General features: G+C 43.0%; 1 protein-coding gene across 1 annotated transcript in view; it reads right to left on the reverse strand.

The window, feature by feature from the left end:
* Positions 1-13,977, reverse strand: part of KIAA1755 (KIAA1755 ortholog) — a 73,809-nt gene extending 59,832 nt beyond the window's left edge. The window contains exons 1-2 of the mRNA XM_036753145.1: positions 13,692-13,977; positions 1,861-2,058 (exon numbers count right to left, since the gene is read on the reverse strand). Coding sequence (XP_036609040.1) covers positions 1,861-2,058; positions 13,692-13,694 — 201 coding nt within the window. The 5' untranslated portion in view covers positions 13,695-13,977. The remainder of the gene's footprint in view (positions 1-1,860; positions 2,059-13,691) is intronic.
* Between the last annotated feature and the right edge of the window lie 211 nt (positions 13,978-14,188).

Consider the following 14,188-nt stretch of genomic DNA (forward strand, 5'->3'; position numbering starts at 1 on the left):
AGCTGTTACTACTGTTATCAAACACAGACCCACAGGGAAAGAAGGGGAAGGACAAGACGAGGAGGTAGATGACTATGGCAAAGGCTGTAGGCAGATTGGACTGGGTGAGGAAAGGGTGTAGGGGAGAGAAAAGAGAAAGGGAGACATGTTAGGAATTCAAAGGATGAATCTCAAAGACTAATTCATCCCACTCAGAGCCTGTTTCTGATTTGTGGGACAGGTGTTTTGCTCTTCAAATCTCCAATTTACCATCAAAGAGCAGCTTCCCTTCAGGCTTCACAGTTGGGCACATTGGTTCTGCATGCATTTAGTGCATGGCAAATAGTGGAGAAAAAGTTTCTGGCTCCAAAAATTCTTTTGTAATGGCTACAGCCGCCATTTATTATTACTGGAGCACTGTGGGTGGGACTCATCAGGCTGGGCCTCTGATTTTTTTCTCTTCTAGTGCTTAATAAATATTAAATAACAACACAGAACAGTTGGCAGACACACAGAGTATGTGGGCTTGTTTCCCTTTGACTCCTGCCGCAGCCAGGGAGCCTGGTAAGGCTCTGGATTGAAAGCTAACTTGGGAAGGATGAGTCAGCTATGCTGGCCACTGGGAGTAGGAACACTTTGAGATACTCTGAGATGCTCTCTCTAGTATTTCCATCTGGGTGGGATGACCTTCCTGGAGCAGAAAGGCAAATTCCCATCATGCTATGTGTCAGGGCTTCCAAGGACTTAGGGTACTGGTGCCATTTTTTCTCCCTTTTTTTTCTCCTCCCTCCCTCTCTGTCCTCCTCCCCAACGCCCCCAAAAATCAAAGTACAAAATAACTGGTGTGGGGAGAGTCAAAGCAAGATGAAGAAGTTGCCATGGCAGCCCAAAATTAGAATCATCATCATTCAGGAGGCCTGCCTGAAAGTAATATGGCCAATGCTAAACTGTCCCACTTCCTTATTTCTGTAATGGAATTGAGGCATATTATCCCACTTCCTTAAGCCTCCCATCTACAAAACAAACAACCATCTCACTTATTTCTTCCACTGACTCAGAGCACACAGTCTTACTTTTTCCACCAACAAAAGACACAACATTTCTGTTTCCTTATTTCTTGTGTAACCCAGGTTCAAGCCTGAAAGATCTGCATAAGATTCTCCTTGGTGGAAAAAAAGATGACTAAACCTCTACAAGCCTGAATTATGGATGGAGCTGGTGTGAGAGCTTGGGAGAGGAGTGACATTTCCTTTTCCTGCTCTGAGAAAGGACTGGCTGTAGTGTTTTAGAGAGAGGAGAGAAGGGGAGGGCAGGGGAAGGGAGGGAAGGAGAGGGGGGGACAGGGGAGGGGAGGACAAGGGAGGGGAGAGGAGAAGAGGGGAAGGGAGAGAGAACAGAACAGACCTTGGAAGGCAGATATGTCAGGGAAATCCAGCTTCTCAACTTGTTCCTTATCTAGTCCTACCCCCAGCATTTTATAGATGAAATCCAGAGAAGGAAAGTTGCTTGTCCAAGGTCACGAATTCATGTCTTGTGACTCTAAAAGCAGCACTCTTTCCAATATCCCATCTCTCTTCTATCAACATAGGGCACAATCACCCCCATTTTATAACTGCTTCCACTGACAGAAGACACATCTATCTCACTGGCATACTTCTCCCACCAACATAGTATATAACATCTCATTTCCTCATATCCCCCATAAGTCATCCTACTCCCTTGTTTCTTTCATTTTAAATACTATTCTTAGGGAGACGAATGGGAAGGATTCCTAATTACATTCTGCAAGAACTCGACTCAGACTCCCAGGTTTCTCATGAGCTCAGGAGGTCCAAAGCTAGTTGATCAGCCATCCCCACCCCTCCCCCTTCCTTAACTTACACAGGCTGCTTCCCGGACTTGCTCAAAAAGGCGTTTGGCAGGTATCAAGAAATCCAGGAGGCAGCAGAGCCCATCTCCCTGGTAGTGAATGTCCAGGAGGCGGAACACTTGGCCAAGGATGGTTGGAGCTGTGGCTTCAAAGGGAGGGTAGAGGGCTGCGAGGGTGCTCTGAATTGCTGTGTCCAGTGATTGGGAATCCTGGGGTGGGGGAAGAGGGAAAGAAATGAGATATATTGTGGGGGAAGGGAAGGGAAATAATAAACTATGTGCTGCAGCTCCCAACTGGCACAATGGGAGATTGTCAAGCTCTTGTGGCCATCTCACAACTCACCCTTTCCATGGTCTGCCCCAATGGCAGAGAATCACGCTAACTGAATGTATAGAGTAACAGACTGAGAGCCAGAACACCCATGATCAAAACACTGAGCGATGCTGGGCAAGTAACACAACTTCTCTGATCCTGTTTGCCCTTTGTAAGATGAGGATAATAACACCTGTAGTTAGCCAAATAAGCAATAAGCATTATTAAACACCTACGTGGTGCCAGGCACTGTGCTAAGTGCTGGGGATACAAAGAAAGGGGAAAAACCCTGCTCTCAGAGTTCTCACAATCTAATGGGGGAGGTAACAGGCAATTGCCATTCAGTTGTTTCACTCAAGTAACAGGCAAACAACTATACAAAAATGGATATTTGTTGTTGTTGAGTGTTTCAGTTATGTCTGTCTCTCCATGATCCCGCTTGAGATTTTCTTGGCAAAGATACGATAGTGATTTGCATTTCCTTCTCCAGATCATTTTACAGATGAGGAAACTGAGGCAAACGGGATTAAGTGATTTGCCCAGGATCACACAACTAGTAAGTATTTGAGGCTGGATTTGACAGGACTGGTACTTGATGCACTGTGCCACCTAGTCGCCAAAAAGGATGTATCCAGGATAAATTGGAGATAATCAATAGAGGGATGGCACAAGAATTAAGAAGGACTGGGAAAGGCTTCCTGTGGAAGGTAGGATTTTAGCTGGAATTTGAACAAAATCAGAAAAACCAGGGCTGTTGGGAGACCCAAATGAGATAATGTGTAAAAGCACTTGGCAAAGTTTAAAGCATTGTGCGAATGTCACCTATTATTAGCCCATACTTGCTGTACTCTTGTTGTTACCCTGTTTTCAGGCACTGGGTCTTAGAGCATGATTTGTGATAAGCTACTGTGATTTCAGGGACCCAGCATAGTATCTAGTATTTGGTAGGTGTTTAATAAATGTGTGTTAAGTTGAATTAGATTTCCTAAGATCAGAAGATTTAAAGCTTGAAGGGATCATACAATCATAGATTGATGAACTTGGAAGGACTTTAAAAAATAATTCATTAATTAATTATTTTAGTTTACAACACTCAGTTCCACAAGTTTTTGAGTTCCAAATTTTCTCCCCCTTCCCCCCCTCCCCCCTCCCCCCAAGACAGCATGTAATATGCTATAGGTTCTACATATACTTTCACATTAAACTTATTTTCCCAATAATCAAGTTGTAAAGAAGAATTATAACCAATGAAATGAACCATGAGAAAGATGTAACAAAACCAAAAATAAAATAAAGTAAAAAAGAGAGAGCAAATAGTTGGCTTCAATCTGCATTCAGCCTCTGTAACTCTTTCTCTGGATGTGGATAGCCTTTTCCATCATGAGTCTTTTGGAGCTATCTTAGAACCTTGCATTGTTGAGAAGAGTCAAGTCTATCAAAGTGAGTCATCACAGAAGCAATGTGTCTGTGATTGTGTACAATGTTCTCCTGGTTCTGCTCCCTTCACTCATCATCAGATCATATAAGACTCTCCAGGTTCGTATCAAGTCCATCTGCTCCTCATTTCTTATAGACGATAGTATTCCATTACATTCAATACCACAATTTGTTTAGCCATTTCCCAATTGATGGACATCCCCTTGATTTCCAATTCTTTGCTACCACAAAAAGAGCTGCTATAAATATTTTTGTATGTACAGGTCCTTTTCCCATTTGTATGATCTCTTTGGGATATAGCCTTAGAAGTGGTATTGCTGGGTCAAAGGATATGTGCATTTTTATAGCCCTTTGCGCATAGTTAAAAGGACTTTAAAGATCATTTAGTCCAACCTCCTCATTTTACAGATGAGGAAACTGAGGCCTAGAAAGAGGAAGTGATTTGGCCAAGGTGACACTAATAACAAGGAACAAATTTAATTTAATTTAAAATTTGACCCTGAGAACTCTATCCTTCCTTCCCTCTCCTCCCTCCCTCTCTCCTTCCCTTCCCTTCCTCTTCCTTCCTTCCTTCCTTCCTTCCTTCCTTCCTTCCTTCCTTCCTTCCTTCCTTCCTTCCTTCCTTCCTTCCTTCCTTCCTTCCTTCCTTCCTTCCTCCTTCCTTCCTTCCTTCCTTCCTTCCTTTCTTCCTTCCTTCTTCATCAACAAAAATAACAACCAGCCCTTCTTACTATGTGCCAGTCACTGTGCTAAGTGACGGAATACAAAGAAAGGCAAAAATATGATCCCTGCCTTCAAGGAGTTAATAGGGGGAGACAAGATACAAAAACTCCGTACCTCTAAGATATATACACTTGAAGTAATCACAGAGGGAAGGTGGGAATTGGGGGAAGTCTCTTGTAGAAGGTGGGATTTGAACTGGGTCTTAAGGGAAGCTGAGGAAATCAGAAGGTGGAGGAGAGCAGGGAGGGCATTCCAGGAATGGGGAATTAGTGAAAATGCCTGGAGCTGGAGTGTTGTTTGTGAGGAAGAACAAAAAGGCCAGTGTCACTGGATTATGGAATATCTTGGGGGTAGTAAGATGTAAGAAGACTGGAAAGACAGAAAGGTCCAGATTGTGAAGGGCTTTAAAAGGAATATGGAGGATTTTATATTTGATCCTGGAGGTGATAGGAAGCCACTAGAGTTTGAGTAGGGAAGTAACACAGTCAAAACTGCTTTTTTTTTTTAAAAGCAAGATCACTTAGCCAGGACTTCTTAAACTTTTTCCACTTGTAACCCCTTCAACACTTCCTAAACTGTGGGTCACGATCCCACATGGGGTTGAAATAGCCCAGAAGGCTATTGAAATAGTCCAGCTGTGAGGTCAGAAAGGGCTGCACCAACATGTCTGGCTGTTAGGGTGGAGAAAAGGAGTCATATAGGAGAGATGTGATGGAGAAATAAGATGTGGAGACAGGTTAGAGAGGTGGAGTGAGAGAGTGAAGAGCTGAGGATAACATCAGTATTTTGAGCCTGAGTGACTGGAAGAATGGTGGTACCCTTTACAGTAAGTAATAGGGAAGTTCAGAAGAAGGAAGAGTTCTGGGGGAAAGTAATGAGTCTATATTGGACATGTTGAGTTTGAGATGCTTATGGGAATATCCAGTTTGAAATATCCAAAAGGCAGTTGGCGATGTGAAACTGGAGATCAGAAGAGAGGTTAAGGGCTGTATAAATAGATCTGAGAATGATCTGCATAGAGATGATAATTGAATCCACAGGAGCTGATGAAATCACCATGTGAGATAACATAAAGCAGAAGTTTTTAACCTAGAGCCCTGAGGAGGAGATGTAGCTAGTACTCTGGGAACCTAATGAGAGAGTGTGGCATTTATTGAGGGAGCCAAGATGGCAGAGCACAGGCAGCAACCCAGCTGAACTCTCCCAATATTCCCCCTCTAAACAACTTTAAAATAACTGTGCAAACCAAATTTTGGAGTGGCAGAGCCAACAAAAGGTGAGAGTGAGAAATTTTTCTTGCCTAATACAACTTAAGAGGTAGAAAGGAAGGGTCTGTAACACTGGGTTTGGGGCCGGTCCAGATTGCATGCTGCAGGAGCACCAGATGTTGGCCATAGAGGCAGCTATAACAGCAGTAGTAGCATTGGGAGCTTTTAGCCCAGAGATGGGCAAATGGTCAGAAAGACATTACAGGGAATTCTTTGCTGGCACTGGGTGCAGCTGGCACGGATCAGTAACTCTATTGCCTAAAGTTCTGGGCCATAGTTCCAGGGCAAAGAGGAACATTTATGGTCAGTAACAAGGGATCAGGGGCCCTGGTCATAATTCCAAGGCACAGAGGAGCACCAGTGCTTGATACTGCAGGAGAGTAGGGGACCTGGTCACAGTTCTGGGACTAAGAGAGGTCTTAGTTCTTGCAGCTTAAGGGGAGCAGGGGCCTTTCTTAGACAAAAACCAGAGCACAGACCAGGAAAGTAGTGACCACACCTCTCCCCAGGTCACAATATCTTGAAAGCACCAAAAACCCCTAGATCTAGTTCTGAAAACAGTAGCACTAAAAAGCCTGAAGCTTAGTACAATGCTTTTTTGCCACTTGCAGGTGAACAAAGCCCAACTTTAAAAAAAAGTTCAAAGTGAAGAAATAGTCTAGGAAAATGAACACTTTTCTTTAAAGAAGAATTCAATCATAAAAAGCTATTATGGTAGCAGGGAAGACCAAGATACAAATTCAGAAAAAGATAATGAGAACAGAACTACAAGCAAAGCAACAAAGAAAAATGGTAATTGGACCCAAACCTAACGAATTCATCGAAGAGTTCAAGGAAGAAATAAGAATGATAAAAGAAAAACTGGGAGAAGAAATGAGAGTAATGCAAGAAAATTATGAAAAGAGAATTAACAGCTTGGTAAAAGAGGCACAAAAATACTGAGGAAATGAGCTCCTTAAAAAGCAGAATTACCCAAATGGAAAAAGAGGTACAAAAGCTCACTGTACAAAATAATTCCTCAAAAATTAGAATTGGGCAAATATAGAAGCTAATGACTCCATGAGACATCAAGAAAAAAATAAAACAAAATCAAAAGAATAAAAATAAGAAGAAATATATCATTAGAAAAAACAACTGACCTACAAAATAGATAAAGCAAAGATAATTTATGGATTATTGAATACCTGAAAGCTATCATCAAAAAAAAGACCCTAGACATTATATTTCAAGAAATTATTAAGGAAAGCTGCCCTGATATCTTAGATCCAGAGGGTAAAATAGAAATTGAAAGAATCCACTGATCACCATCTGAAAGAGATCCAAGGAAAACTCCCAGGAATATTATAGCCAAATTCTAGAGCTCCCAAGTCAAGGAGAAAATATTGCAAGCAGTCAGAAAGAAACAATTCAAATATCGTGGACCTACAGTCAAGATCATGCAAGATTTAGTGGCTTACATGTAAAAGGAGTGAAGGGCTTGGAATATGATATTCCAGAAGCACAGGAACTAGGATAACAACCAAGAAAAACCTACAGAACAAAAATGGGCATAATCCTTCCAGGGGAAAAATGGATATTTAATCATGTACAACACCTTCAAGCTTTCCTGATGAAAAGACCATAACTGAATGGAAAATCTGACTTTCAAGCACAAGACTCAAGAGAAGCATAAACAGGTCAATACGAAAGAGCAACAATAAAAGACTCAATAAAGTTATACTATTTACATTCTTATATGGGAAGATAATACATGTAACTACAAAGAACTTTAACATTTTTAGGGTAATTAGAAGGAGTCTACATAGACAGAAGGCATGGATGTGAATTGATTTTGTTGAGATGATCTAAAAAAATGAAAAGGTGAGAAAGAGGGATGTACTGGGAGAAGGGGGAAGGGGGAGATGGAATAGGGAAAATTTACTCCCATAAAAGGCACTCAAAGAAGAGTTTCTATAGTAAAGGTTAGAATGGAGGGGGGGTAGCAGGCAATGCGTGAACCTCACTCTCATCAAAATTGGATCAAAGAAGGAAGAACACATACCTATGTATTACACACACACACACACACACACACATATATATACACACATGTGTATATATATATGTATGTATATATACACATATGTATATGTGATATGTGTGTGTGTGAAGAGGTGTCAGGGAAGAGGGAATGTATTCCAGACATGAAAGACCCATTGTGTGGAGGCCTGGAGTCAGGAGATAGATAAAATAGAAAGTAGGACAGTTTGGCTCAAATATAGAATTAATGAAATGACAATAATAAGGTAATAAGCCTGTAAAGATAGTCTGGAATCAGACTGTGAAAGGCTTTAAATGCCAAACACAGGAGTCTCTGTTTGATCCTAAAGGCAAAAGGGTGTCATTGAAGCAAGGCATTGATATGGCTGAGGAGCTATTTTGGTGCTTTAGGAAGCTATGTGGAGGATATGCTGAGACAGTTAGAATGAGAGAATTGGGCTAGAATTCCAAGATCCTTCCTAGATCTCCACGGATTCTTCGTTTCCGTTCCCTTCCTCCATTCAATGTGCCCCACCATTTTTAGTCTGCAAGGTCCCAAGTTCAGGAGCTGTACCCTGACTCTTCTGGCTCATTCTGTTCTCTTCTTTCCCTGGGCTCCTCCTGCCTGTCATGGTTTTGAAGGCAAATACGGCCTCCTGCCCAGGCCAATACAGCTCATTATGGGTGGTCCTGTTCTAGAGTGCGAGCTTTTGGGAGCTTAGGATCCAAGATCTAGAAGTGAAAGCAACCTCAGAAACCACCCAGTCTATCCTCCTCATTTTATCAATGAAGAAATAAGTCCAGGGAGATGAGTATGACCGGTTCAAAGTCACACAGATAAGCATCAGAAGTAGGATTTGAATCCAAGTCCTTTACCTCCAGAGTTACTACCATTTCCCCTGTACCGTGCTGCCTTATAACCCACAAATAGCTTTTCCTGTCTGTTTTTCTCAGTTATTTGAAATGGGAAGGGACATTTGGGGTTCTAGTCCAAACTCACTGAATTCACATGCCTAATGCCACTGAGACAGACCATCTCAGCTCTGAGAATCAGAATCTTAAGAAACAGTCGGTAGAGTTTTCCAAATCAAAGTTGATTTAAATTTCATGCGTGGTCAATGGCCGGTGGTTCCAGTCATTCAAGCCAGCCATCAGAGGTGTATGAGGTCGGATCTGAACTCATGAAGATGAGACTTCTTGACTCCAAGTCCAGTTCTCTATTCGTTGTGACGCTTAGCTGCCCATACATGGAGGTAAATGTCAGGGAAAACAGAACTACATTTGAAGTTAGGAGACCTGGTCCTGGCTCTGATACTTTTAGCATCTATGTGACCCTGGGGAAATCAGTTCCCTCTGGGCCTCTGTTTCCTCATTTATAAAATAGGGTGGATTATTTTTATACCACCCATCTCACAGGGTTGTTGGGAAGAAAGTGCTTTGTAAACCTTAAAGTGCTATAGATATGTGAGTTATTATTGATAATAAAAACAAAATTAATAGGAAAATGGACATATTAAAGGAACCCTGGGGAGTATACGCCCATGATTAATTAGCTGAATAGCAAGGCCCTGGGAGCCCTGTAATTGATACAACATTAACCAGGCACAGACCCCTGGAAATGGTTTCAATGAAACTTAATAGATCTGTTTCCATTCCTTTACAGGGTCAGGAGGTTGGCTGTACATTTAACTGCACAGCCCCATCAGATCATGGGACTTAAGAGCCAGAAGGAACATTGGAGATCTAGTCCCACATTTTCATTTTACAAGGAGAAAGCTGAGATACAGAGACAGAAAGAGACTTGCCCACTGTCACACACGCAAAACTGTCCAACATGGAGCTTGGGTGGGGAGGGTTGAAACTGACAGGGTGGAAAGAAATTCAGATCATGATTTCAGTTGAGGAAAAAAAAGCAAAAAAAAAAGCCATCAGTCATCTCTACAAAGATCCATATTGCAAAAGCCTTTAAAAAGTTATCCATGTTTACGTTTTCTTCCCCATCAGAGTGAATTCTTATGAGACTGGGGACTGTATCATAACTCCCCTAGCCCAGCACGGTGCTTTCTGTATCAGTACATACTTACTCGATACAAATTTGTTGAGATGTTGGTGACAAGATCATTCATCTTGTTTGTTTGTTTTCCCCTCCCTTACCAGGTGTTAGTGAAATCAGGGCTTTTTTGAGTTTCAAAACAAAACCTGAGTTCGGTGTTGAAACTTCCCTGAGAGGGTAGATTTGGCATACTTGCAATTCCTCCTACATGATGCTTGATCTCCCACCTCTGACTGCACTGGCTGCATCCCTCTCCTCACCTCTCCCGGTCGGCATCCCCGGCTTCCTTCAAGATTTAGCTCAAATGCCACTTTCTGCAGGCCTGTCCCTGACCCCCTAGCTGCTAAGGCCGTCTGCTCTAAGGTTGACCTTCACTTACTCTGTATGTAGCCGTTATCTATTTAGTTATACACATGTTGTCTCCCCCAATTAGAATGTAAGCTCCTTGAAGGGAGAGGATGTTTTGGATTTTTCTTTGTATCCCCAGTACTAAGTCTGGTGACTGGGATGCAGCAGGTGTTTAATAAATGCTTATTTATTGATCTTGATATGGTATGAGATTAAGCAAATGAAGCTAGAGATGGGTAGTGATTAATAGCAGCAAATCATAGTCTTAGTATTAGGAGGGAGCTACCTTTGTTACAAACTACCTGTGTGACCTCAAGCAAGTCACCTAATCTCCATGGGTCTCAGTTTTCTCATCTGTAAAATGAGAGGGTAAGACTGGATGACCTTTGAGGTGCCTTCTGGCTCTAGACCTAAGATCTGGTCTGTCCTTTCGCTTTCAGGCAGTAGAAGACCTGAGGCACTCAGGAAAAAGAACCATCTTCTACTTCTTAAAGATCTTTATGATGTAACCTCCAAAATGACCTCAAGGACCCATGATCTCTTGGATGTTAGAATGCACATCCCAATCCCTCTATGCCATAACAGTCAGCTTTGTGAGTTGCTGGGGCTGGAGATCCCTCAGGGGTCAATGTTCAGCTGAAGAGCCTCCCCAAACTTGGCTAGGCTGGCACTCAGATGACAGATACATTATCTGTCTCTGAGCCCATTTTTGAAGGTTTTCCAGCTTAGTAGCCATGTCATGTATGTCAGCCATGGCTTGTATACCGCTAGTATATCCGTCTTCAGGGGTGGGGAACCTGCGGCCTCGAGGCCACATGTGGCCCTCTAGGTCCTCAAGTGTGGCCCTTTGGCTGAATCCAGGCCTTTCTGTGAAGTCTGGATTCAGCCAATGGACCACACTTGAGGACCTAGAGGGCCACATGTGGCCTTGAGGCCATAGATTCCCCACCCCTGGTTGAATACAGGGCCACCTCCACACCATGGGAAAGATGGAAGAGGGAACCTTTTAAAACTAAGCTTCACTTCCCTGATAGTCAGGAAATTCTTCCTTTCATTCAATCATAGAATGGAAACTCCTGGAAGGCAGGAGCTATTATGTTTTTGTCTTTGTATTCTCAGCTCCCAGAACGGTGCCTGGCACATCTTCTGCCCTTAACTAAATATTGAATTGAACCAAACTGAAATGTTTCCTTTAATTTGTTTTCCTTTTCTTCGTCAGCAAACATCATAAACATTCCCCAGTTGTAAAAAAAAATAAAAATAACCCAAAACTATTTGCCATATACTTTCATTTAATCAACACCAATGACTGACTTTTGCATCTCCCCCTCTTCCTTTTACCTCCCACTGGGCACTGAGAGAAGTACAAAGGTAGAAAACACCACATAGTCCCTGTTGTCAAGGATTTAACAATCTAAGTGATACTCGAAGACAGCATAGGTTACATCCTTCTGCAACAAATACTGCTGTATTATAGGAAAATCTTCAGGCCTTTGCCAAGGGTCCCCTTGTTCTCAGCTGTGTTTGACGTCACAAAATTCCAGAACAGTCAGAGAATTTGGCCTATTTCTTGGTATTTCCCACCTGTAGCTCAGACACCCCTTGGCCTACTCCCCACCAAGCCCCACAATTAAGTATATTTTAACTCTGCCCTCACTCTCATACCTCATTAGACTTTTTTCCTTTTAACATGATTTTTAGGTTTTTAATAGGAAAACTTTCCATCCCTAAATCAAAGTCTTCCCTGGGAGAATCACAGGATTTTTGAGCTAGAAGGGGCCTTGGAGGTTGCTTGGTCCAAACCCCGCCTTTTACAGATGAGGAAGCAGAGGCCCAGAGAAAGGAAAATACTTGCCCCAAACCACCCCAGTACTAAGTGGAAGTGTTGGAATTTCAAGGCAGGGACTCTAACTTCAACTTCACGGTTAAGAATTCATCCTTTGTTAGGTATGGGAGGTCTGACTCTTAGATTCAGGTTTGGTCTGGGGCTCTGTGAATATTTCTGGGATTCAGAACTGATGGATGTTTGAAAGTTTAATAGTTCTAAAATAACGATGGCTACCATTCATATGAAATAGCTAGCGTGTAATAGCTAGCATTTATATTATAGTTATAGAATTCCTGAGGTTTGCAAAATGTTTTACATGTGTTATCTCTTCTCTTACAAGGGTTCTAGGTCGAGAGCCATTAAGTGACTTGCCCAGAGTCACACAGCTAGTAAATGTCTGAGGCCACATCTGAACTCAAGTCTTCCTGACTCCAAGTCCAGCGCTCTGTCCACTGTGCCACCTAGCTGCCCTAGGCTTGGCAAATTTCTCCAGGCTCTAGGCAGAGCTTGGAGAAGTTGCGCAAATGCCTCTCAGAGAGGATCACCAGATTGTTGCATTTAAAGCTGGAAAGAACCTTAAGAGCATTTAAGGCACAGAGAATGGGTGAGGGACTTCCCAAGGTCACCAAAGCAGTGAATGGCAAGGTCAGTACTCAGCTCCCGCTGTTTCAGCTCTTCCAGCCCTTCCAGGGTGTGCCTGCATGCAAGGGGGTCCATGTAAGTTCACAATCTGCATATTCATTATAACAGTCATTGACTTAGAGCAAGAAGGATCTCAGGGATCATCCAGTCCAACCCATTCATTTTAGAAATGAGGAAACAGAAGCCCAGTGAGATTAAATGTCCAAGGTCTCACAGGTGCTTTAAATCTTTGCTAAGATTTAAACCCAAACTAACTCTCTCTACACGGACCCATGTTGGTGTGTGTGTGTGTGTATGTTTTGTGAATACATGCTTAATATATGTGCTAATATGAAGGTATGCCTATCATGGATGGCATTTGTGTGCTGACAGAATGAATGTTTACACATTAGTATGTCCTGGTGTGAATGATTTTCCATGTATGTAACAGTCTTGTGTTTAGGTGTATTTTCGTGGTGGGGAGGGGAAGACAGCCTCATCAGCAATTTAATGCATATAGGGAACTCCCAATGTGGAAATTCCTTCTACCGATGCAGATGAGCATTCTGTGTATAATTTATAGTGTCAGAGAGGGGCCTGAGAAGTGGTGATTTACTCGTATTCACACAGCTAGTATGTGTCAGAAGTAGGATTTCAACCCAGGTCCCTTGGGCCTTGCTCTCTCTCATATGTGTGCATAGAATTCCCAAATGGAAGTCAAAGAGCCAAGAATTTAAAAAGCCACCAAAGTTCTTATTCAAATATTAGTTGTTTATCCCAGGCTATCCAAACTTCTTGAATCTGTAGATTTGGCCTAGAGTCCCCTGGGAAACAGAATCCCTTTCATTCTCTGTTCCAGATCCTGGTCTCAAACTGGAAGGACAAAATGCTAACCCAAAATACTATAGCTTCATACTTTACAGAGCTTTTGAAAAATACAGGTCCATTGGACTTGCGTTCCCGTGAACCTCTGCTATGACATAGGCAACTAGACACAAAATCAACACTTAGCCATTGCAGAACATGATCCCTTATTAAAAAGTCATATTAAAAAGCAGCACCCCTCCTCCCTCCCAGCCTGTGCTTTGGGCCCTAGCCTATTCCCTCTCCTTCTCTCTTTCCTGATCCTAAGGACTCTGAGCCCCACATCTCTGGTCTCTGGAGTCACTCACTCACACAACACCTGAGAAACAGAGAAGAAAGAGGCCTAAGAACAAAGAGGAAAAGTATTACCATGTTGTTTATAGGCACTGGAAGCAGGTAGGGGAGCGACTGGCTAAGGAGAGAAAGTCCAAGAGCCAGCCAGCTTCCTTTCCATCAATTCTGCTGGGGGGTCAGTGCACATTCCTGTTTCCATTCTCTCCCGAGGGGGCGCCTCCTGGTGTTTCTGTCCAATCCCTGTGAGCAGCTGGTGGCTGGTGGGCAGGTCTTCCCCAAATCCAGGTACAGGAGGTGCCCACATTGGCAGTCCCGTGAGGACCTCACCTCTGTCCCCTCCCTCCCCATCCGTCAGTTCCGCGTCCTTTCTAAGGCAGCCAGAGTTGAAGAGGAAACCTGTGGGCCAGGAGCTAGTTCTCCTCCCTCCTCCTTCATCTCTGAGAAACAGGGCAAAGGGTGAGAGGGAGAGGGTGAGAGGGAAGAAAGGAGAGAGGGAAAGAGGGCGGGAGAGAGAGATAGAAGAAGAAGAAGGAGGAGGAGGAGGAGGAGGAGGAGGAGGAGAAGAAGAAGAA

Source organism: Trichosurus vulpecula, chromosome 3 (assembly GCF_011100635.1).
Source record: "Trichosurus vulpecula isolate mTriVul1 chromosome 3, mTriVul1.pri, whole genome shotgun sequence".
NCBI lineage: Eukaryota > Metazoa > Chordata > Mammalia > Diprotodontia > Phalangeridae > Trichosurus > Trichosurus vulpecula.